A 23,523-nucleotide genomic window follows, 5' to 3' on the forward strand; every position below is an offset into this window, starting at 1 on the left:
CTTTTAGGATAAAAAGAAAAATTTTTATTATCAATAATTTTAATATTTCTCTTGAAGAATTCTCTGTTTCAGAATTTCATAAAATTTTAGAAATTCGAATAACCCAGTTTGTTATACATCAAGGCGAACACGCAAAGTTCTTTAAATTTCTCTATATCGATACGATTTTCTCGAATAGTACAATCGTAATTCTTAATCGTGATCCATTCACGGCTAGAATTACGTACTCTCTCATTCTAGTACGTCGGATAAGTTGTTTCGTGTTACTTCGCGAAATAATTTCGTTTAGTTCTTATTGTTGATGTTTTCGTGTGCAATTGTTTTGTTGAATTTTCAATCAAATTCGTTTCATCTGGATACGTTCTAATCGGTATTTTTACGTTTTCACGTAACAAAAGCTGCTAAAATGCCGGTATTCCATACAAAAACCATAGAAAGTATTCTTGAACCTGTCGCACAGCAGGTAAATATATTTATTTTTCGATCTTTCAACTATTACACTTGTAGGGTCATTGGTAACATTATGTTCCATCAACATTTCTTCGTTTGAGTACAGAAAGAAGGAAAATAAAAAAAAAGATATCATTGTCTTTAAAAAATAATTTACTTGTCATAACATACACGTACATATAAAACACGCTACAAATATCTTTCATATTCTGTCTAATTCACCTGCAAAAAATATGTATACATTTTTGAATCTGTCAGACCTATATAGTAAGATAATAGCATTATTTATTAAATATATATTATTTGATTAATCGTAATATATATTATTTAATTGGTTAATAAAGTAATTTATAATTTTAACGTTTTATTTTAACTTTAATTACTTATGAACGATGGTGCATACTTATTGTGACAGATTTACCAAATGACTTGTCCTTCTTTATATAGAACTATGACATCATTTCACAAATATAGGGCAGAGATACTAAATTCATCTTTTGGTGTACAAGCTTAGCTTAAATGAAATTCAATCCGACATTACATACACATTATGAAAAACTATGTAATCTAGACCAAGATCACTTTGTATTTCCAAAAAAGGACATGTTTCAGTCTGCCAATCCTCAGATCATCCCACATGTTACACATATGAAATTATCAATGTCCTCTGAATTGGATGTCCTTCAGGATATATTAATTGATATAGCTTCAATGTTAATGCAAAATAAACACAAATTAATTAATTTGTTATTATATTTATATTTAACATATCAAGGTATATATTTTGAACTAAAAATTATTTAGAATACATTTTATTTTGAAATCATTGTATATTGTCAATTTTTGCTATTCGATTTGTTTGTGTTAAATATATTAATATAATATGTTAAAGTTATGTATAAAGTTAAATATGTTAAATATATAATTATTACAAACTTCCTTTCTTATTTAGTTTTCTTTGTACCTAATTCAAGCATAGATTAAGTTGTTTTTATTACGAATATGTATTTGCAAGAAATGTTTGTTTATCTTTTAAATATATGAAGTAAAAATAATTGTAAAAAATAAGTTAATAATTTATATTAATTTTCCAAATTTATTTTGCAAAAATTTGTTTACCAATGTAACATAGGTTTCGAGGCTTGTCATCTTACATGAAGAAGCTGAAGATGGAAATGCAATGCCTGATTTGGGAAGGCCTGTGCAAGCAGTTAGTATGGCAGTAGCAAATCTTGTTAAGGTAAATTAATCTTTGAAATTAAATTTTTTGCTAAAGTAATTTATTTACTCTGTCTTAAATTTTTTATTAATGTATAGGTAGGGAAAGAAACAATTAATTCCTCTGATGATGCTTTACTTAAACAAGATATGCCTGCTGCTTTACAACGAGTTGAAGGAGCTTCGCGTCTCTTGGAGGAGGCATCTGCTATGTTGAAACAAGACCCATATTCTGGACCAGCTAGGTATTAAAATTAGGACAAAATTTGTATTACAAAATTACTTTTACAATCCTACAAAGTCAAAAATATAAAAAAAATTTATTATATTAAAAATACAATCTAATCTTTTTTTTTTAGGAAAAAGCTTATAGAAGGTTCACGTGGTATCCTTCAGGGAACTAGTTCCTTATTGCTGTGTTTTGATGAAAGTGAAGTACGTAAAATTATTAGAGAATGTAAAAGGGTATTAGACTATTTGGCGGTCACAGAAGTTATTGAAACAATGGAAGATTTAGTTCATTTTCTTAAAAATTTAAGTCCATGCCTCAGTAAAGTATCAAAAGAAGTAAGTGCTCGTGAAAAAGAGTTGACTCATCAAGTTCACAGAGAAATTCTAGTGCGCTGTTTAGATCAGGTAAGTAAAAAAATAATTGATGTATACATAAAGTTTATTAATTTTGATAACTGAAATATGTAACAGGTAAAAACACTTGCACCAATCCTCATCTGCTCTATGAAAATATTTATTCACATTATCTCTCAAGGAAGTAAAGGTGCAGAAGAAGCAGCTGAGAATCGTAATTATTTAGCTGGCAGAATGTCAGATGAGTTAAATGAAATTATTAGAGTGTTGCAACTTACAACTTATGATGAAGAAGAATGGGATGCTGATCAATTAACAGTATGTAGCGATTAATGTAGAATTTAAAATTTGAATGTTTCTTTCATACTTTTCTATTCCTTTCTTTAAGGTATTAAAAAAGGCACAAAGTGCTATTGAATCTAGAATAAGAGCCGCTTATGATTGGTTAGATGATGGACTTGCTTTGCGCGGTGGAGTAGGAGAAAAGAGTCTTCGTCAAATAGTTGAACAAGCACAACGATTAGCAGAAAGATATCTTCCGCCTTCACAGGCAGAACCATTGCAAAAATTGACTTCGCAAATTGTTACTATGACCAACGCACTTTGTGAACTAAGACAAAATGAAAAAGGTTTGCATAAACATAATTGTATCTAAGTATAAAATATGTTTTATAAATGTAATTTTTTTTTTTTGTTCTATTTAAATTTTTCCTCTCACAGGAACTACGCCGCAAGCGGAAGCTTTAGCACGTAGTATAAAAGAAAAAACAAACGAACTTCGCAGCTCTATTGCCTCCGCTATAGTTGCTGCTGATAAGTCTGGAACCACGCAAACTGCCCACACAGTTGCAGGTCGTCTAGAGCAAGCAAATAAATGGCTTCTTAATCCGCAACATGATGACAAAGGACTTGGTCAAAGAGCTATAGCTTTAATTATACAGGAAGGAAAGAAGGTATATGTATAAATTGAATATTACAGTATTTCTTTCATTTTTTTCTTTCCTTTTAACGAATGTGAGGATACATTATAGTTAGTGCAAAATTTTATCATTTAATTTTAATAATTTAAATGCCGCAAATGGAAAGAATCAGCAACACGTAGCAAGCGTAAGTTACGCTGTATAAATTGAATATTGCTTCTAAAATGCTAATGATAAGAATTTAATTCAACTATACTGTCGGTATCAGTATTTATACATGCTATGAACTTCCTTATGTTTATTAATTAATCTGAACATTAGGTTGCCGAGGGTCTGCCAGGCATACATAAAGCGGAAATTTTGCAACTTTGCGATGAGGTTGACAATCTATCCCATCAACTTGGAGATTTATGTGCTCATGGGCAAGGAAATACACCTCGTGCCCAAGAAATCGCGCGTCAGTTGTCGCACAAACTGTATGAATTGAAAAACAGAATACAACAAGCTGTTATATCGAGAGTGGTCGAAGATTTCATCGATATAACGACACCTTTAAAACAATTCACGGACGCTGTGTTAGCCCCAGAAGGCACTTTAGGCCGTGAGCAAAATTTCAACGATAAAACGCATGCCCTTCAAACATTTTCCAACAGGGCAGCAAAAACGGCTAGAATGGTGGCCGCTGGTGGTACGTGGACGTATTATTATTATAATTCTGTTGTAAAATCTTACTACAATCTTGTAAAATCTTACTATAATCCTATTATAAAATTCTAGGTAGTGGAGGTAACAAAAAATTAGCAGAAGCGTTGACTGCAAGTGCTTCGCAAGTTGAATCTTTAACACCGCAATTAATTAATGCCGGACGAATTCGAATGACTTACCCGGACAGTAGAGCTGCAGATGAACATTTCGAAAATTTGCGACAGCAATATGCCGAAACGATGCAAAGAGCACGTGCATTGTGCGACGAAGCAACTGACAGTGGAGATTTCATTAGAACTTCTGAGGAACAAATGCAAAAGCATTCGTTCCTGTGCGAAGAGGCTATAGCAAAGAGTCATCCACAAAAAATGGTCGATAATACAGCTGCCATTGCTAGATTGGCTAACAGGGTAATTCTTGTGGCAAAGCAAGAAAGTGATAATAGCGAGGATCCCGCATTCATTCAGAGAGTGAATCAAGCTACAGATATTCTTCAAAACAGTAAGTAATACATAAAATACAAATCTAATGAATTGAAATTTTTTTAAATATATTTAAATACGAATTTTATGAAAAATTACTTTTATTTAGGTGTTGCTCCAATGGTTCAAGATGCAAAGTTGGTTGCAATCAATATCAATGACAGTAATGCAATTTCCCGTTGGAGGGAAAGTAATCGTACAGTGAGTAATATAAAACATGAATTAAAGTTTAATTTTTATCGTCATTATGAATAACTTATTTATTATTATGTAGCTTCTGTCTAACGTTGGACAAGTCCGTAAAGCTATTGTAATTCAACCAGACTTAATACCTCCACCAGAGGTATCGCAATTACATCTTAATGATGGTAAGTGTGTAAAATATTTATTCGTACATTCCGTATTCTTTTATGTTTTGTAAAAATGGCTTTGGGACTTTCTTTGGGAATAGAAAATTAATTGAGTTCTATGTTTTTTCGTAGTTCTATCTTCATACTTTACTTACTTGTGCTTTGAAGTATCTAAAAGCTATTTACCCAACGAAATAAATGAAATTCGCTTATTATAACATATAGTTTTATAGACGAAATTCAAATATCTGTTTTTTTCGTAACATAAAAATTTTTAACATATTTCTTCCAGAAAAACAATTGCCAAGCCGTCAATATAATTACTTCATAGATAAAGGTATTATACATTTGCATGAAGATAATTTATGCATGATTGATTATTACATTATAATAATTAAATACTACTTTTACAAGTTCATTAGATACGCATTAGAATGAACATTATTAATAATCTGAAAATATCATGTGCAATACTAAATTTATTTTACATTTTGAACTTAATATTTAATAAAACTTAAGAGAGATAGGATTTCTCAATATAGCTTTTTTTATTTTATATTATTTTGTAATTTTAATAAGAAAATTTGAAAATATTTCTTTAAATGCTAGTTGGTGAACCATTAAGAAATCAACCATCGCCAAGCAATTTATGTGTCATCAACTCTAGTCTAAATACAAATAAACCCCAACATCGCTCTATCAGCCCATTACCAAAGTGGGCACGTGAAGGTATTTACCATTATTTGAAAAAGATCAAACAAAATTTCTTTTTTCTTCTTAAATAATATTTGCAAATAACTGGAATCAAAAAGTAAAAATAGATACATAAATTTTTGAAGTATTTGTTTCCTGATATTAAAACATGGAAGTAATTTTTTTTTTATCAGGAGATAACCCTGATCTCCTATATCAAGAACTGGCTTCTGACAACGAGTTAGAAAAATCAGTTCACGATGGAGGTAATTTAAAACTAATATTTTTGAGGATTAAAATTGCAAGTACCCGACGCTTAATAATTATTCTATTATTCGTGGGGAAAAAGCATGTGTATAATGAAATTGAATATACATTGTTTTACAAAGCATTTTTTTAACAATAGGATTTGAAGGAATGAACCATAAGCAATTCTAAGTTAACCCGGGATTACCCACCTGGGGGTCTAGAGCAGGTACATCCCGGCGACTAGACCCTCACGTGGATAATTCCGGGTTAAATTAGAAAAAAACTATTGTTCAGTGAAAGAAATAATAGTGCATTGAATTTATTTTCGTTGAATTTCATGAATATGCGTATATACTAATAAGCATCTAAAAATTCGTTATAAATATATTAAACAATTTATTGTTTTTTATAATTTACATGACATTTTATCAATCAAGAAATCTACTTTTCATTTACCCGCTTATATATTGATACTATTGTTGTACAATTTATAATTTTCATTTTCTCTATACTAACGATAATTGCATTCATTATTTCTAATAACTAAAAGTATGTTCATTTTTCTTTTAGTCCATTACATAGTTGTCATGTTTGTTGGTGCATGTTCGATCATACTAATACATAATTTAAAATTATTAATATGTGCTTATATTTCTAATGCTACGTGGAATAATAGTCTATTATTATGATTGCGACAATGATGATGGTAATTAAATGTGCATTGTTTTTATGTTATGTTAAGTATACTCTGTTTGTATTGATAAAGAATTTATTATTTAAATTTAATTTATTATTCATTGTTTTTTGTAGAAATAATAATAATAATAATTTTACCTTAAGCAGAAGTCGTCCCACCGCGTCCACCTTTGCCTGGTGGAGATATTCCACCTCCACGACCTCCACCGCCTGAAACAGATGACGAAGATGAAATGTTTATGCACGCACCGCAGCCTAATCAGCCTATTATGGTATACTCAATTTATGTTTCAATTTTATATTCACAAAAATGCAAGGTCGACATATAATCTTGGTAAAACTTTAGATGGCTGCCCATGGCTTACATCAAGAAGTACGACAATGGTCCAGCAAAGATAATGAAATTATTGCTGCTGCGAAGAAAATGGCTATTTTAATGGGCAGATTATCAGGCCTAGTTAGAGGAGAAGGTGGTAATAAAAGGGATTTGATCGCATGTGCTAAGGCCATTGCAGAAGCTTCTCAGGAAGTAACTCGTTTAGCTAAGGAGTTAGCTAGAGAATGTACGGACAAACGTATTCGTACTGTATGTATTCAATTTATCTATTATAATATATATAATGTATAAGACACGGAATTAATATTTTTCATAAATTCTTTTTTATAGAATCTTCTTCAAGTTTGCGAACGGATACCTACTATAGGTACACAACTAAAAATATTATCAACAGTGAAAGCTACAATGCTAGGTGCACAAGGTACAGTATACAAATTGTTCAATTTTTTATATATAATAAAACATATTTTAGTTCTCTGAAATTAATTTCAATAATTAATGATTATTAAAAAATTAATATGTCACAGAAATTGGGGAGTTTTATATTTTAATACCAATTAACGAAAAAATAGTTATTAATAACATTTTTCATACATAGAGACGCTCCCCACCTGGGAAGAGTTGATGCTTTATGGTAAAAATGTTGATAAATTATGCTTGATGTTTTTATTATATTTTTTAGAATTTCTTTCCTTTAATTGTTTGAACATGCCACAGTTTTGCATTTGCATTACAATGCATGCATATTTTAGTCTCTGAAATAATTGAATAAATAAATTTTTATTATTTATTACAATTATATATATTATTTTATTATATGAAATTTAAGAATATTCAATAAAAGAAATTACTGAAAGATTGTGATATTTATATTTACAAATGAAATGTTTTTACTCTAAATTATAAAATGTATTTCATTTTTTAATCTTCTAATTTCCAATTTAATTATTGATGCGTTTGATATGCCTCTGCTCATCACGATGTAGACGAATTGATTGGCTGCAGTAAGTTGATGAAATAAATATAAGTTAGCCTAGAAAATATAGTTAAAAATAAATAATATGTGAAAATTAACATTGTGTAAATTTAAGAAGCAACTATACTCTGAAAGATATATTTCATATATATTATATGTGATACAATTCGCAGTTTTTGTAACATTAACTTAAATTAGTCTAAAATTTCTATTCTAGAAATTTTAGAATATTAGAATATTTCTATCTCTATTATAGAATTTTGTATATTTTGACTTTATTCTTTTAGCATGATTTTCTTTTATCTGTATATGTTTTCTTGTTCCCTTTATGAAATACTGTTTTTGAAGACTTAACATACAATGTTTTGTATGGACACCTACATGCACCGTTATACATTGAATAATGTTAGCATTCATATTCACATATTTGCATGTAGTTTTCAATGTAATAGAGTCATTACACAATCTTATTCATCAGTTATTATGTTTTTACACATTCCTTATTACAATTGCAATAATTTTTTTTTAGCACGCAACGTATATGTATTAAAAATTGAATCATTATACTAAAATTGTTGATAAATAGTCCATTTCTATTTCATTGTTATTCTATGTACGTTAATCATATAATGTAGTATACTTATAAAATTTAATAGTAGGTATAGACACTTATTTTTTAACACGTTGGTTCTGAAACTTTCATGAAATGACTTAAATTTAGCACAAAAATTATCTCCATTGAAGTATTTTAATATATATTTTTTTAGACAATGAGCGTGTTAAAAACTGATTTTTATTTTTATTTTCAATTAAGTGTTTTAATTTTATGTTCAATTAAGTGTTTTTTTCTATTTAATACATAATTCACATCTAAAATACAGGTACTGAAGAAGATCAAGAAGCAACAGATATGTTAGTTGGAAATGCTCAAAACCTTATGCAGAGTGTAAAAGAAACTGTTCGAGCCGCAGAATGTGCCAGCATAAAAATACGTACCGCATCTGGTATGAAATTACGCTGGGTTCGACGGCAGCCTTGGTATCAATATTAAAAAAAAAAATTGCAATAATGAAAGTGAAATGTAACAGATGGGTAAGATTTCTTAATACATTTTGATACATTTTGATCGATTCCACAATATATCATAAAAGTGTTCTAATGAGGGATAACATTCAAATTCTTAAAACTGGTACATAATGGAATTTAAAACATATGGGATTTTTTTATTCGTAATTAATTTTTAGAAATAAATATTGAAAATTTTAAAAAGTTAAGTAACAGTACTTCTAGCAGTAATTATGAATAAAAAAGAATGTAAACTTAAGTTTTTATGGTTTTATATATTCAGATCCATTTTAGATGTTTGAATGATATCCTCAAAATATTCACTGATATAAATTTTATCGTATAATTTATACTTATAACTATACTGACTGCTATATTCATTGTGTAGAAGTTATAGTTGATAATGTGACAAACAAGCTAGTGATTAATACAATTAGAAACATATTTCATACGAATTGAGAGATATATCTCAATCGAGAAATATTTTTAGATGATATGTTGAAGAGAATGCTTAATTAACAATCTTCAGAGTCTATCTCTCTTATAAAGTTTCATTAAGAATCAGGAAATAGAAAATATAGAGATGATAAAGCTTATGCCTTATGCAAATTACCAATTTACTATATATTTTTACTAGTAATAAGTGTACTTCCCATACGCGTTCGTGCGCGCCACACACCCAGGACCTACCAATTTAAAATCAGCACAATTAATAAATATAACAAATTTTTATCTACATTTATTAAAATGCCATATGAAACCAAGATATATTTTTGCAAAATGAGAATGCGTGAATATAATTTTAATAGGTGCTATTTACCGCAATATATGTATACGTAGGGAACCTTACATGCAATACTATAATGAGGAAATCTATTTTTGTAAGTTTTATCTAATCATCCTTTTTAGAGGATTTATATAGTTGTCTTTATAATATATTCTTATTTTTTTCGAACTGGTGCTATATATGTGCAATATAGATCTGATATATATTGAAAAATATAAAAGTAAGCAATGTAAAACCAAATATGTATGTGGAATCAATTTAATATATAATTTGAGGAAAATTGTAAATTTAATACGAACGTATATAACAGTTTATAAAGTGAAATTGTGGAATATTTGCAGTATATAATATTCATTTTAATAATTCAAGATAATTTTATATAAAGCTATTTATAACAAAGATTAATTTTTATTATATAATATAAATACAAAAGTTTGTCAAATATACTTTATAATATATTATTATGTACACAATATTAACCTAAGAAATAATAAATTTATTAAAATAATACCATTGTTGTTGAAGACATTATTCAAGAGAATCCCTCTTTATCGAATGTAAACCAGGAACTGAGGCACCTGGCATTTTATTTTTTGGTATTTTTCCGGGTCTTAAGTAAGGATTATCTATAGCATCTTGTTGTGTTGTAATTTCTCCATTTTGTTCAATATCTTCATTTTGTCCTTTCATACCTATAAATATATAAAATATCATAAATTAATTTACCATAATAATAACAAAATAAATTTTTTAATATCTATTTAAGGTAAAATAAGACCTTCTTCCAACTCTTCTCTTTCTTGCTCCTTTTTCTTTTTAATTGGGCTTGGTTCAAATTGAAAATCTTGATCAGTTTCAAAAATTTGATCCTGCGGAAGGAGTGCAGAAAGATAACTAGGAAATTGTGGTTTACATGATATTACTGAAATGAGATTTAATTCTTAATTAAACATTGTATTGCTTATATAGAAATTTTCTATTTTGTACAAATTTTTAAAAAAATCTCCACTTACATGGGAACATACTGTTATCTTCCGTTAAAAACAGACTGTGTGTTTCCCCAGTTTTTGCAATAAATCTTGTTAAAGCTCTTTCAATATCACGTTTTTGTGTTGCTGCTTTCTCTCTTATTGCTTCGTATTCTGTTACTGGTTGTTTATGTGTCTGTTTATAAGTAAGTTATGTAAATTAAAAGCTGTAATTAAAAGCTGTATTGTAGAGTAACTAAAAATATTAATGAATATAATTGTATAAGCCTTTGAAAAAGTACATGTATTTTTATTCTCATAACTACTTTACCGGTGTTCGAATGTATGCATGCGGATCAGGGAAAGCTGGTAAATAACTCGGTATGTGAGACGGATGACTCTGTTTCACTCCAGCTTGCAAAATATTTAATTGCTTCGATTGAGTTTGTTGCTGAAGCGGTGGCAAAACTGTTCTATTGGCTCTCTTGCCATAACTTTCCAAATTATCTAATTTTATACCCATATTTACCAATGCTACTATAACATCCGCAATAAGCGGTTCTGTTCTACCAGAGAGTTCACAGTAATTCCTTGCAGATTCTCCAACCTCTACAAGAACTATAAACAATTTAAGCACATGTTACAAATCTGTCTAGTGAATAATAAGATAAGTTTAATAATAATCTCATAAGTGTTTATTCAGTTTCTGAAATTTCTATCCAATTACATTGATTTCCATTCACATAACCTATTTAGGTTTAATATATTTTATATTTATGTTATATAGATTTATAACAGTATTCTCTTCACATAAATTTTTTACATAATCTATATTTATATTTATAATACAAATATTTATCATCTGTGTTTATAATCAATGATATCTTAATGAAGTTGACAAATTTCGAATACGGAGAGGTTAGAAATACTAGAATTAATTAAAATACTTACAAGACAGTAGCATTTCTGTGAGAACTTCTAGTGCTTGTTTTTCACAAGTATCGTAACCACATTCGACTAAAATACTACAGACTACATGATTTAATATTTTCCTCCTTGTGTTTGTTGTTTGAAAATCCATGTTGTTTGGAGTGGAGGAACAATAAGCGAAATTTACCACGGTAAGAAACAATTATTTGGTGTGCTACTGTAAGTACTGTATACTAGAAACTCAAAAGATAGTTCAAAACAATGTTCAATAAAGTACGCTTTTGTATACATCGTTTCTATTTCGATAGAATTATTTTTTATACAATAAATTAATATATCTCCTAGTTACAAATTTAATATTTTAACAACTTGGAAAGTAACTAAAGCTTTTTACAAATACAGACTTATTATTATTTTTTAAAAATAAAAATTAAGATTTTACAAATAGAAGGGAATAATCTTCATAATAACAATAATAAATTACATATGGTGATCACGAATTCCCAAATCTATCAGAATTTCACTAAAATGTGCTCGAGTTGTTCTATTTGAAATACGGTTTAAGCTATTTTATTTTATATTTAACATCTATTAAAATCAAAACATCGAACTTTAATTAAGTTAAATTTGTAATAACGATTTTGTAAAATAAAAAAAATATTTACACGCTTTTATTACATGATCGTGTTACCAATCAGCTTGAACCTTACAAATAAATTACTTAACAGTGAATGTATTAAGCTTTTATTTGGTGTTCCGATCGTATGTGATTGAACCGAACATCTGACATATACGAGATAAATAATAATTCTTAATGTAACAGAAAATCTCTATCCTAAACGCGTAATCGAGTAATGTATACATTTGCAAAGCAGTAAATTAACTGATACGCATTTGTTATACAAGTATCAACTACGACGCGCATGTATATAAATCCCATTTTGGAGAGAAGACATTATATGAGAAAGATTATTTTAATGTATAATTAACAACTAAGATTATGGCGTCAGGTTTGGAAAGTTATGTAAATCGTATCCTTTTATTTATCTTGTCTTTCTACCTTGTTTATTTTATTTTTGGTAGCCACATTTATCCTTAGCAATTTCCTAGATACTGTTTCCATAATCACTTCAGATGGTAGAAATTTCATCGTAAGTATACTATTTCTAATGTGTACGTGTTATAATTTCTTTATTAATTATATATTATAATTATTATTGCAATATTCTTACACATGTATTGTCATGTAGAGAAATATATCTTTCATAATTGTGACTGACTATTCAGTTTAATGTTTCGTGTCGATAAATGACTAAGACCGTTTTTTCTTTTTGCAAAATGCATTGTAGTTGTTTTAATGTTGAGATTATAAATACTAAAATTTTTCATTTTTCAGGGAACGTTGAAGGGTTTTGACCAAACAATTAATATAATATTAGACGAGTCTCATGAACGTGTGTATAGTACAACTCAAGGTGTAGAGCAAGTAGTATTAGGTTTACATATTATCAGAGGTGATAATGTGTAAGTAATTTAACTTAATTTATTCTTCGTGTATTTGAAAGATATTTTTGTTCATAATATTAGCTTATTTGTTTTAAAAATTTGTTCATTAATTATTCAATTTAAGTATATTATGTATAATGTTATATTATGTATAATACACGAAATAGAAAATATTAATTTTATGTTTTTATTCTGGCAGTTTCAGACAATGCAAATAAAATAAAAAAATACATATAATTATTTCAATAAAAAAATACATATAATTATTAATTTTATTTACAATTCATAGTCGCTTATCTCATAAATGTTTAAAAAAATACTAAATAAATAAGTAAATTATTTTTTTTTCTTCTTTTAGGGCAATTGTAGGAGAATTGGATGACGAGATGGATGCACGTTTAGATCTATCAGCTATAAGAGCTGATCCTTTAAGTTCTATTGTACATTGATGAAAAAAGATTACAATTATAATTATTTTTGCTTACAAATAATAGTATAACTAAATAATATCAATAACAACAATAATAATTAAATAAGAATTTGCAACAATGAATTATAATCAAACGAAAGTACAATTTCTTACATGGATTGTATATTGTATAAATTTTATCATTTTTTATATCCATATTTAAAATATTTGCGTTTTGAACAAAGTGCAATGGATAAATACAACCATTGTTTACAACATTACAGATAATAGTAGAAAGACATACTAGAATTAATAATTAAATTGTACAAAAAAGTTTCACTGTGTGATAGTAAACTATATTTTTTACAAATGTAATTTTCATTTTTTAACTTTCTAGGAGTAATAATAAAGAAAAATATGAACAGGTCAACATTGAATAATAAGTGAACAATTCTTTAAATTGAAATATATACTCTGTTTCTAATATTATTTCTCAAAAAGGAAGTATTTCTTAATCTGCGTTTTAGCAGAAAGATGTATTTAATATTAATACATGGAACATATGGTAGCCATCACGGATAAATGTAATTATAGAGTAAAAATGTTACTAATAGTGTAAAACCTAGATTATGATAAGGTTCACATTTATTTAAATACATTTTTAACCTGCAATCCCTACAAAATTTTAAATAAAAATTTCTTTTGATATCCATCTATACCTTTTCTAATGTAAGTAAAAAAGTATGTCCATGTACAATTGTTTTGAAAACTCTTATAAATACATTAGTTTTTTTTTTTTATAAAATATTGCATTTTCGTACTGTATCATGTACTATGTTATTTTATTGGTGTTTCGATTTATGATACTAGGCCTTGAGCCATTTAATGCTTAATCAATATGTTATTTTGATACTGTCTAAACGCAATTTAATCGAACTTATATGCATTTTAGAAGCCAAAATTATTATTTATATATAAATCACACACACACGTACATACCTATACACACATGCATACATACATACATATATTCATATGTATATATGTATTTCTATTATATACTACATATGGAAGACATAAAAAAAAAAAAAATAAAAAATAAAAAAAATAAAAAAAAAGATACAAATCAAACAATACAATTAAACGATTTTTCATTCATCATATCTTATATATTAAATGTCTTTTTAAATGGATAAAGATGTTCAATATATACAGATACATAATTCCATTGAAAATTTCATTTGCTATTATTTATAATAGATGTATTTTATATATTTCTCATGTATAATATTATTTATATTTTTTTTTAAATAAAATATAGAATGTCACGTAATTATGAGCATTACTTACACCATTCATTGGTGTTTATTTATATTTTATGTAAAGAAATGCTTCAAAGTATGTAATTCATGTACAATTTTTAATATCTTTCTTCGATATATAAATTTATATTTTGCTATTTAACCACTAGCGAGCATTTGACACCATGTACAATTGACACAATCAAAAAATCATTAATGTGGACCACCATAAATGAATGCATTATCAGTAATGCATGCTGTACAAATTTAAATTACAATGAGAATTATCACCAGGTACTTTGCTTATGTACCTATTTGAAATTGCTTATTGCCTTAATTATTAGTCACGATATTGGTCCTATTTCGATTTCGTCGCCTGATTCGTCCACCACGTCTATTTTGGTTCGCTCCATTCCACTCAGGTCCCTCCATACCAAAATTTGGATTCGGACCATTTGGATTGAATCCCATCATACTAGAGTCTGGAGGCACTGGAGTAGGACCGGGACCAAAGTTATTAAAATTACCACTGGGGTATGTTTGCGCACCATCATATGAGGTATTAACATCTGGGCCAAAACCTACACCAGGCGCTGGGCCTAACAAACCAGCTCCATTGTTACGTTGAACATTAAAACGTGGATCAAAGTTCATCTGATTCTGAGGCACAACTGGTCCATTCATAGTCATTCCTGGAGGCAAATTGGACATTCCTGTCATACCCATTGGTGGTATGTTTTGAGGACCCATCGGTGCGTTCATTATAGGTCCTATAGGACCCATATTTCCAAGCATCGGATTTGGACCTATTGGCATCATGCTTTGTCCTCCTTGCATTCCTTGTGGTCCAGGCATACCTTGAGGAACGGCCATACTACCAGGACCCATTCCCATGCTCGACATTTCCATTGGTGACTGTTGAACGTTCTTCATCATGGAAGTATTCACATTTTGAGAAGATAAATTGGAAGCCTCGAGAGCTTTTCGACGTGGATCGGATCGAACTTGTGGAGGTGATTTAGGAGTATCCATTTTAATTGGCGGCGGAGACATAGGAGAATCAGCCAATTCAATTTTGCCAATTCTAAAAATTTTACGTAATCGTGGATCATATTTTACCTGTGCATCATTCTTAGTGAGCTTGAGACCCGTATAGTCGGGCCTTGGTATGTCAACGACGTATACTTTGTACGTCATTGGAGGATGCGAAGATATACTTGCATCGATTTCTGTACAAGGTATGTGCGACGGTGCGGGTTTAAATGGTAAGCTCAACATTTGTCGCAAATCTACATCAGACTTAGTGGATGTATCGGTGAATCCTGCACCAACAACTCGAAGATCAGTATCTCCGAAACCGGTTTGAAATTGTTGCCTGAAATCCATATCTTTCCTTCGAAGATCTTGATCGGTCTTAGTTCGAAGATCAGTATCCATATTAGTATCAACAGCAGTAATACCGGAACTATAAATACTTGTTTCTAATCTAAGATGCTTAGATTCCTTCTTGTTATCTACTCTATTAGGACTGCTTGATTTTTGTTCGTCTCTACGTTGTCTCGGATCTCGAGACATACGAGGATCTCTGGAAATAGGTACAGAACTTGTTCCAGGGGAGGAATGTGGACTCGATGTTTCGTTTTCAATTTTTGATAACTGATTCGAAGTATTGAATCTGCTAACACTTTTACTTTGGACATTTGATTCGTCCAATGATATTCTGTCCGGTGAGGCTTCAGCTTGTGAGGAATAATCCGATATATTTTGTTGGGAAGATTTACCCGTTGTTGCCTTTATTGACGATAATAGTTTTGATACTTCGGCACTAATGTCAATTTTACTCAAATCTCCAAGTTTGTCTACAATAGCTGCTGGCTGAGGTATAGTAGGAGCAGAAAGTGCAGTTTGAAATTCTTCTTTAATCACAATATTTTGTGTTTTTTCTGCAGATTCACTTTCTTCTTTCGACATATCTTTATTAGAAAGAACTATTGTAAGATTTCCACTTTCATCATCGTCATCGTCATCTTCATCATCTGAATACCAGTCTTCTAAAATTTGATCTGTATTTCGTGCAGAGCATTCGTTTTCTATATTTTTAAAACTATCTTGAGCCGCCCGTTGCTGTTGCTGAATACGCATAAACAATTCCTGTGCCTTCTTTGGTAGATGAGTTGGTACTTGTTCTTCCGCACATGGTGAAGAAGTATCACAGTGATTATTAGCTCCTTCGTTTGTAATATTTGTTTCTATATATAAATAATAATAAATTAGATAATAATAATAATATCATAAATTAAATAATTTTTGCTAATTTTCCTTTTTATTTTCATTTTTATACTTTATACACAAATAAGAGAACTCGATCTTACCTTCTTGTTCTGTACCTTTATCTTTCTGCTTATCATCATCTTCTATTGGCATTTCTATAACAAGATCTGTTTCTTCATCTTGATCACTTTCCTCGTCGAACTTAGATTTAGTAAGATTTGCTACTTCATCAGCTATACTAACAACAGGTGGAGGCTTTTTTGCTTTTAATAACTGTCTTAAGTCTATGTCTTTCGAATTTTCAAGTAATGATGTGTCTTTCTTTTTTGCCTAAAAGTAAAGATTATTATATAATATTGTAGTCTTTTATACAAATTTATTACATAATATAAAACTGTAATTATCATGCCTGTTCCAGTATCTCATCCTCTTCTACATCTTTTGTAAAATCTTCTCTGTCCCTTGTTTTAATTAAATTTGTTTTGTTTGATTCGATGTTATTAGCTTCAGTATAAAAGTCCATATTTGGCATAGATTGGGGTACTAAAGGTTTCTGCAGATGTTGTTGAGTCGCTAAACCCAACGCGGCATTAGGAAGTTGCAAACCAAGCTCGTTGGCTGATGATTGCAGCAGCATGATTTGTTCGTATGGAACCCTATCTTCATCAGAACCCCAACGAGTTTTCTTTCCTGATGATTTCCTTTCTCTAACAGTTTTCTGCTGTTGCGTTTGTTCTTCTAATAAATTTTATTTTTAGTACAAATTATATCCTTAAAAATATAAATAAAAATATATCTAAATACCTTTTTCTTCTCTTTCGTTACTCTTCTCTGTGGTACTAGTTGGTGCTGAAATATTGAGTTCAAAAAGACTCGGAATTTTTTGATTCGTAATTTCTTGACCTTGTGCCAATGTTCTTGCTGTATTATTTATCATTAACATTGCTCCTTCTCTACTTAAACGTGGAAAATCTCCAAGAATTTCTTTTGGTGCTGTTTCTAAATGTTTTAATAAAATTCCTTTCACCTGTGTAGAAGTATAATAATTAATGTACGCTTTTCTAAAGTATATTAATATAAAAGCTGAAATATAAGTACCTGTTCGTTTAAAGGCTGATGAGAAAATTTACAATTTTCTCCTTGATTACATTTTAATCCTGTATGGAAAAATTTACATGGAAAGTCATGATGCATATAAAGACATTTATCTCTCTTTGCACAACAATCCATAAGATAAAACTTGCATAGTTCCATTTTTCGTGGTGGCAAAGCATTGTGTGAAAAGGGACAATCGTCTCCTCTGTGACACTTTCCTTGCATGTAATAAACGCATATAGCATCTGGATCTTGATTATGATCGTTATTTTGATTTCTCCGCCCGTTTCTATCGTTTCGCATTTGCCCACGGGTTTTATTTTTACCGCCGCGTTCATTTTTACCGCCTCTACGTCCTACATTATAAAAACATCATTTGTACTAATATACAAGAAGAAAACTTAACAAGTTAACTTGGTAATATTAATACATTATCATACCTCCCCCACCACCACCTCCTCTCGAATTACTGCGCTTATTATCATTATCTCTATGTCGATTTACATTAGGCCTTTCATCATAATCTGAGTTACTATCAAAATTTTCATGTTCGTTTGAATGTCTTGGAGAATTATTCTCTTGTGAATCTTTTCTAATAGGTGAAGCACCTCTAACAAATAACATTTCATCCTCATCTTCATTAACATTTTCATCATCGCTCACTTTTCTTCTCTGTAAATCATAAATTTATAATAAGTCTGTGTGAATTAATTGATTTGAATTAATTCTACTAATGATAATTAACTACTAAAACCTTTTGATCTTTATTACGGTCCTCCTCCCTTTCATCTCTTATTCTTTTTCTACTCTTATTTCTATTATTTTTACTTTTAGATTTGGAATCTTGATTTCTAGAACCGTCTTCTTCCAATGCTGCCCTAATTGCTTTTTCTACATCTCCTGCCCAATCTTCTGATGGATTTTTGTATTTTAAAAATCTATCATGCTTGCTACTTCCTTGAACACTTGATTTTTTATTTTTATTAAATTTAGAATCAAAAGTTTTATTTTTCTGTACATCTGCTTTTGATGCGTTTTTATTGACATCATTATTTATTGGTGGTGGTAGAGGCTCATCATCTTCATCGGATGGAATTTCCCCATCTTCCAAGTCATTATCATCATTGCTAGACATATATCAAAAATATATTATTAGCTAAAAATGTATAATATACATTTTCTTTTTTATACCTAATATCGTATAGTTTAGTTATATACTTTATATATAACTAAAATAAAATGTTCAATGTTTGCAACGATGACAGAGATTTTGCTTGATCAACAACTTTAAGAGACTTAAAATAAATTTTAATCTTACATAATTTTATACTACAGAATAGGAATAAGAGTAAGAGTAAAATTTATTTATAATATTAACTAAAAGATTAAAATAATTAAATTATATATGAATATTATATTCTCAGATATCCATTATTTGATCCATTTTTCAAAGCTACAATTTGTTATATTTGTTTGTCTATTTTATCCATGGAAGTGAAATTGAAAATTTTTTTCATTTCACTTTAAAATCATCATTTATCATTATCATCATAATCATAATCATCATCATCAGCAGCATCATCATCATCATTGTTATTACTATCAGCATCATCATCAGCATCATTATCATTATCATCATCATCATCATCATCATCATCATCATTTAAAACTCATTAAAAAGAAATGCAAAATGCATTTCTTTGATAAAACGAAATAAAAAAGTTGCTAGAATAAAATTGGATTGTAATCATAAAAGCTGTCAGGGACATTAACAGCAATAATTATTAGATATATCACACGTTGTTCGTTGAATAAAGGAACATCGAATTTTGGTCGAGCAGAGTATAGCTGAAAGGAGCTTCCGCTACTAGTTGACCTGAAAACATTGGCTGCTTTGGGAGGTGACTAACGACACGTTGTAGCACAACGATCGATGCAACTTTGAAATATATAGTCAACGTAATACATGGTTGAAAAATGACTCTTTTCTCAATACCAGCTATCACCGGCTTATCCGGTAAACAGCGTATTTTGGAAACATACATTCAGTCGTATAATATGTAGAAAGTTGTAATGTAAACGAAGGAGAATCCATATTAAACGAAGTGCACGACCAATCCCATATATTTAAAATAAAATATACGAATACGGAAAGGAAAAAGAGAATTTGCAAGTTGCAGGCGCTAGAAGATTGTTAAATTAGCATAATAAAAAAAGAAACGCATCATATTTGTATACCATGAAGGAAAATAAATAAATTGGAATTTCCTTACCCACAAATCGTGTTCATTATTAACATCATTATTCATCATCAACTATCATAATTGATTTGTCATCAATGCAATAGCATGAACATCGGATATCAATGTACAATGTCACATTTTTATAGCATATCTCATTGTCATCGTTACAGCATTGTCAACAGTGCGTATAACATTTTTCGATATCATGCGTCAGAATTTCTTCGCGTGTAGAACTCGGTTGTATCGTTCATTCACGTGTGTATATGTGTATATGTAAGAGTATACACATGTGTATGCAAGTCAAATGTACATATGAATATACATATATAGCGTACGTCTGCGTACGTGCTGTGTATAAATTTAGTCTGAATGTGTGTTAGATACTTGTATAAATATGTCATACTTAAAACCGGAAAATGTATGTGTATGTATCTTTCTGTATATGTATATTCGTCTCTCCGAGAAGATCTCGTGCGTATTTCTTTTATTTACACAAACTTCCTTTTTCCTTCCGTTTTTATACCAGAACTTAGTTCTTCAATGCTCGTCGAAATATACCATGATCTGCTATATATATATATATATATATATTTAGAAGCATAGCTTATGAATCGCCACAGAGCTAACATTTTTATCATTAGTTTAAAATATTCACATTTACATTTAGTTAGTGAATCAATACTCAAGTAATTGTATGTTGGAATATACACATCGAAGAATCTCTTCGTCACCAAGATGATCTTGGCCTCAAGAACGACACCAAAGCATTCAATGTTCAAACAACTTTACATTATAGATTCTAGAGTACAATAGAAATTCTGGTTCAATTTCAGAGCAATGAAGAAACATGAAAAGAGAATCGCAAAAGAAAAAAAAAGAAGTAAATTATGCGTATTCGAACAGAATAATAATATAGGTTTTCGTTCTCCCTCTTTTTTTTCTTTTTTTTTTTTCTCACAGTGCCAATGGTATATACTGAAACGAAAGCGGGGAAACAGCACGGAGCTTCCGGAGAGGGGGGAAGTCAAATATGTGTAACGTGAGTTGGTATAGAGTAACAGTCTTAAAAATTTCGACTGTTGATTTATTGGTGAATAAAAAATGTGGAGGCAAACCTTTGGATTAGAGTCTCGGCCGCGGAAACACTCTCTAATGCCATTGTTTTGTCCCGATCGATCGTGTTTTGTACCGTATGATATAGCACTGTGGCCCGACGATGATCATTCGATCGATTGACGCGACCACACTCGATGGCTCTTTGCTTGCAAAATAATCGCGTGCCTGAATTCTAGCATTTGAAAGAATTTTCAAAAAAAAAAAAAAAAAAAATTACTCAATTACCAGGACACTAATTAACCTACAAAGAAACGTGTCTCTCGTATGTCTCTCCGTTTCTCTTTCTCTCGGGCGTGCGCGTGCGCACACCCAACAACCGAATATACCAGAAGTTTTTACTAAAAAAAACGTTTCTCTCTGTCTCTTTGTTTTTTCCTCTCTCTTTCTCCCTATTGTTGCCTTACAGTTACATTCCTCTGTCCTCTTTCTTTTTTTTTCTCTCTATACTCCTCCCAAACAACTCTTCTCGCCTGTACACAATTCAGGCTACGCCTTGTTTAATTAAAGCTTCCGTTTGTACTCTCTATTTTGTCCGTGGTTATTGTTTGCACTTCTCGATTCGGCGAAAAATGGATGATAGATATTTCACTGTGGTCCGCTCCTTTCTGCGGCTATTAAATTTCGTCAAATGTCGCGATCTTACCACTGCGACGTCATTCTGACCTGACGTGGCATATGGCCGACCGACGATAAGCCTCTCGCTTACAGGCGTCCCCGAGCTATTTCTTTTTTTCCCGTTACGCTCTCGAACATCAAAGTCAAAACACGAAGATAAGAGCCAAGCTCGATAAGAAACACGCGATGTTTCCGTTGCTTTTTTTCTCTTTTCGAGGCCCCGCAACAATCGGACGGAGAAGAAAAAGAAAAAAAAAACTTTTTCTCTCCGATACGACTCCAAGCTTCTCGCAGGCAGAGTATGACGCAAAAAGGTGTAATTTCCACTTTGACGATTCCCCGCGTGTGTCTGATAACGATGCTCCCTTTTTCCGATTGAAAATTTATCGGAGAGAGCGCGTGAGAGAGAAAGAGAGAGAGAGAAAGGGAGCGACGAAATAATTTCCTCGTCTCGCCTTTCTAAAGAAAACAACTACGAGTTAATCAGACGTGCGTCTATTGTCGAATTCAAGAGAAAAAAAAAAAAGGAAAAAAAAAGAAGAAAATGTTTCTGATGCACGCGACTCGACGCGAATCGTACGTTCTGGATGGATTGACAACAGCGTTTTTAACGTCTCTCCGTGTATACTTCCGCGTACTCTCAGATTATTTATCTCAGCGAAAGAAGAATATATGTTATTTATGAACGAGACTAGTCGCAGGCAGGCGAAAAAGTACGATGGTCGGACAGAGCGTATTACTGTCAGCAGATTGTATAAAAATGTATCAGTTTATGAGACGATGAGCGAAAACTTCAAAGATCAAACTAAACATGGCCACATCTGGAACTATTCTGAGCGGGCAGCTGCACGAAACCTCGGAAGAAGGGCAACGCAAACGGGCGCCGAGCCGAGAGGGAAAGCAGCGCCGATTCCTTTCAACCAATCAGAAACCGTGTTCAACGATCACGTGCCCTCGCTTCCATTATTTGCATTCTCCCACTCTAGCCTTCTCTTACCTTCCTCCCTCCCGCCTTTCTTATTGCTTCTGTTTATGTGGAGCAAATTCCTGAAGCCTTCGTTGACCCTTGGTTTTCTACGCACAACTCGTATGAGAACGAGTTTGTGGATTTATTACCTCTATCAAAAACATCGCATTCCAACTTTCACGCCTTATGTTCACACATTGCAAATATCTTGAAAGTTTGCCTAACTTTCAGTACTTCATGACTACATTTAGATGATTATTCTTAAAAATTACATTTTTTATTTTGATTGATGTATTTGCAGATTTTATTATCGTATTATATATCGTATGCTTGGTAAATTGTAATTTGGATTGCAATTTAGACAACACTCAGTTTGAAAATACATTAAATTTAGAAATTACAAATGTAATAGCTTTTCAGATCAATAACTAATTCTGAATACATTATTAAACATAATGTAGCAAAAAAGGAAAAATCAGAGACTGTTTAATAACTAATAAACTTCCGCAAAGAAAAATCTATTTTAATCGATTTGTGTGTAACTTTTATACAATTAATTATTTTCTTTTACCTTTCTATATAATATTTG

General features: G+C 30.4%; 4 protein-coding genes across 8 annotated transcripts; 2 read left to right on the forward strand and 2 right to left on the reverse strand.

The window, feature by feature from the left end:
- Positions 1 to 162: 162 nt before the first annotated feature.
- LOC122527726 (vinculin) lies at positions 163 to 9,508 on the forward strand. Of its 4 annotated transcripts, XM_043652163.1 has the most exons (21): positions 163 to 463; positions 1,583 to 1,690; positions 1,768 to 1,913; positions 2,028 to 2,304; positions 2,371 to 2,571; positions 2,642 to 2,882; positions 2,974 to 3,206; positions 3,340 to 3,360; positions 3,495 to 3,861; positions 3,951 to 4,379; positions 4,470 to 4,561; positions 4,635 to 4,728; positions 5,003 to 5,047; positions 5,320 to 5,439; positions 5,598 to 5,669; positions 6,329 to 6,358; positions 6,496 to 6,620; positions 6,695 to 6,934; positions 7,016 to 7,106; positions 7,284 to 7,319; positions 8,543 to 9,508. In XM_043652163.1, the coding sequence occupies exons 1-21, from the start codon at positions 407 to 409 to the stop codon at positions 8,710 to 8,712; spliced, it is 3,195 nt and encodes a 1,064-aa protein (XP_043508098.1). In that variant the 5' UTR covers positions 163 to 406; the 3' UTR covers positions 8,713 to 9,508. The 4 variants fall into 4 exon arrangements, with proteins under 4 accessions (XP_043508098.1, XP_043508099.1, XP_043508100.1 ...); XM_043652164.1 differs by lacking the exon at positions 3,340 to 3,360; XM_043652165.1 differs by lacking the exons at positions 3,340 to 3,360; positions 7,284 to 7,319 and having other exon boundaries at positions 164 to 463.
- A 445-nt stretch (positions 9,509 to 9,953) lies between these two features.
- On the reverse strand, positions 9,954 to 11,565 carry LOC122527727 (transcription initiation factor TFIID subunit 8-like). Its single transcript, XM_043652167.1, has 5 exons — positions 11,433 to 11,565; positions 10,813 to 11,099; positions 10,527 to 10,677; positions 10,292 to 10,435; positions 9,954 to 10,205 (listed from the first exon to the last, which is right to left on the reverse strand). The coding sequence occupies exons 1-5, from the start codon at positions 11,560 to 11,562 to the stop codon at positions 10,042 to 10,044; spliced, it is 876 nt and encodes a 291-aa protein (XP_043508102.1). The 5' UTR covers positions 11,563 to 11,565; the 3' UTR covers positions 9,954 to 10,041.
- Positions 11,471 to 13,959, forward strand: LOC122527728 (U6 snRNA-associated Sm-like protein LSm8). The gene is made up of 5 exons (XM_043652168.1): positions 11,471 to 11,602; positions 12,235 to 12,442; positions 12,522 to 12,562; positions 12,808 to 12,935; positions 13,276 to 13,959. The coding sequence occupies exons 2-5, from the start codon at positions 12,412 to 12,414 to the stop codon at positions 13,364 to 13,366; spliced, it is 291 nt and encodes a 96-aa protein (XP_043508103.1). The 5' UTR covers positions 11,471 to 11,602; positions 12,235 to 12,411; the 3' UTR covers positions 13,367 to 13,959.
- LOC122527725 lies at positions 13,451 to 22,459 on the reverse strand. 2 transcript variants are annotated; one of them, XM_043652161.1, is made up of 8 exons: positions 21,352 to 22,459; positions 18,748 to 19,120; positions 18,434 to 18,665; positions 17,997 to 18,349; positions 17,703 to 17,925; positions 17,308 to 17,636; positions 17,000 to 17,228; positions 13,451 to 16,876 (listed from the first exon to the last, which is right to left on the reverse strand). In XM_043652161.1, exons 1-8 carry the CDS (start codon positions 21,393 to 21,395, stop codon positions 14,961 to 14,963), a joined length of 3,699 nt encoding a protein of 1,232 aa, XP_043508096.1. In that variant the 5' UTR covers positions 21,396 to 22,459; the 3' UTR covers positions 13,451 to 14,960. The 2 variants fall into 2 exon arrangements, with proteins under 2 accessions (XP_043508096.1, XP_043508097.1); XM_043652162.1 differs by lacking the exon at positions 21,352 to 22,459 and adding an exon at positions 20,267 to 20,807.
- Positions 22,460 to 23,523: the final 1,064 nt, after the last annotated feature.

Source organism: Frieseomelitta varia, unplaced genomic scaffold (genome assembly GCF_011392965.1).
Source record: "Frieseomelitta varia isolate USP_RPSP 00005682 unplaced genomic scaffold, Fvar_1.2 scaffold_230, whole genome shotgun sequence".
In the NCBI taxonomy this organism is placed as follows: domain Eukaryota; kingdom Metazoa; phylum Arthropoda; class Insecta; order Hymenoptera; family Apidae; genus Frieseomelitta; species Frieseomelitta varia.

Coding starts and splice junctions, on each gene's coding strand:
- LOC122527725 (XM_043652161.1), bottom strand. CDS start 21,395: ATGGCATTAGAGAGTGTTTCCGCGGCCGAGACTCTAATCCAAAG. Junction 17,926..17,996: donor ATCAGCCTTTAAACGAACAG/GTACTTATATTT, acceptor ACTTCTACACAG/GTGAAAGGAATTTTATTAAA. Junction 17,637..17,702: donor TAACGAAAGAGAAGAAAAAG/GTATTTAGATAT, acceptor AAAATTTATTAG/AAGAACAAACGCAACAGCAG.
- LOC122527728 (XM_043652168.1), top strand. CDS start 12,412: ATGGCGTCAGGTTTGGAAAGTTATGTAAATC. Junction 12,443..12,521: donor TTTGGAAAGTTATGTAAATC/GTATCCTTTTAT, acceptor GCAATTTCCTAG/ATACTGTTTCCATAATCACT. Junction 12,563..12,807: donor CAGATGGTAGAAATTTCATC/GTAAGTATACTA, acceptor TTCATTTTTCAG/GGAACGTTGAAGGGTTTTGA.
- LOC122527726 (XM_043652163.1), top strand. CDS start 407: ATGCCGGTATTCCATACAAAAACCATAGAAAGTATTCTTGAACCTGTC. Junction 2,572..2,641: donor GGGATGCTGATCAATTAACA/GTATGTAGCGAT, acceptor CCTTTCTTTAAG/GTATTAAAAAAGGCACAAAG. Junction 3,207..3,339: donor TTATACAGGAAGGAAAGAAG/GTATATGTATAA, acceptor GCAAATGGAAAG/AATCAGCAACACGTAGCAAG.
- LOC122527727 (XM_043652167.1), bottom strand. CDS start 11,562: ATGGATTTTCAAACAACAAACACAAGGAGGAAAATATTAAATCATGTA. Junction 11,100..11,432: donor CACAGAAATGCTACTGTCTT/GTAAGTATTTTA, acceptor AATTGTTTATAG/TTCTTGTAGAGGTTGGAGAA. Junction 10,436..10,526: donor AGATAACAGTATGTTCCCAT/GTAAGTGGAGAT, acceptor ATCTCATTTCAG/TAATATCATGTAAACCACAA.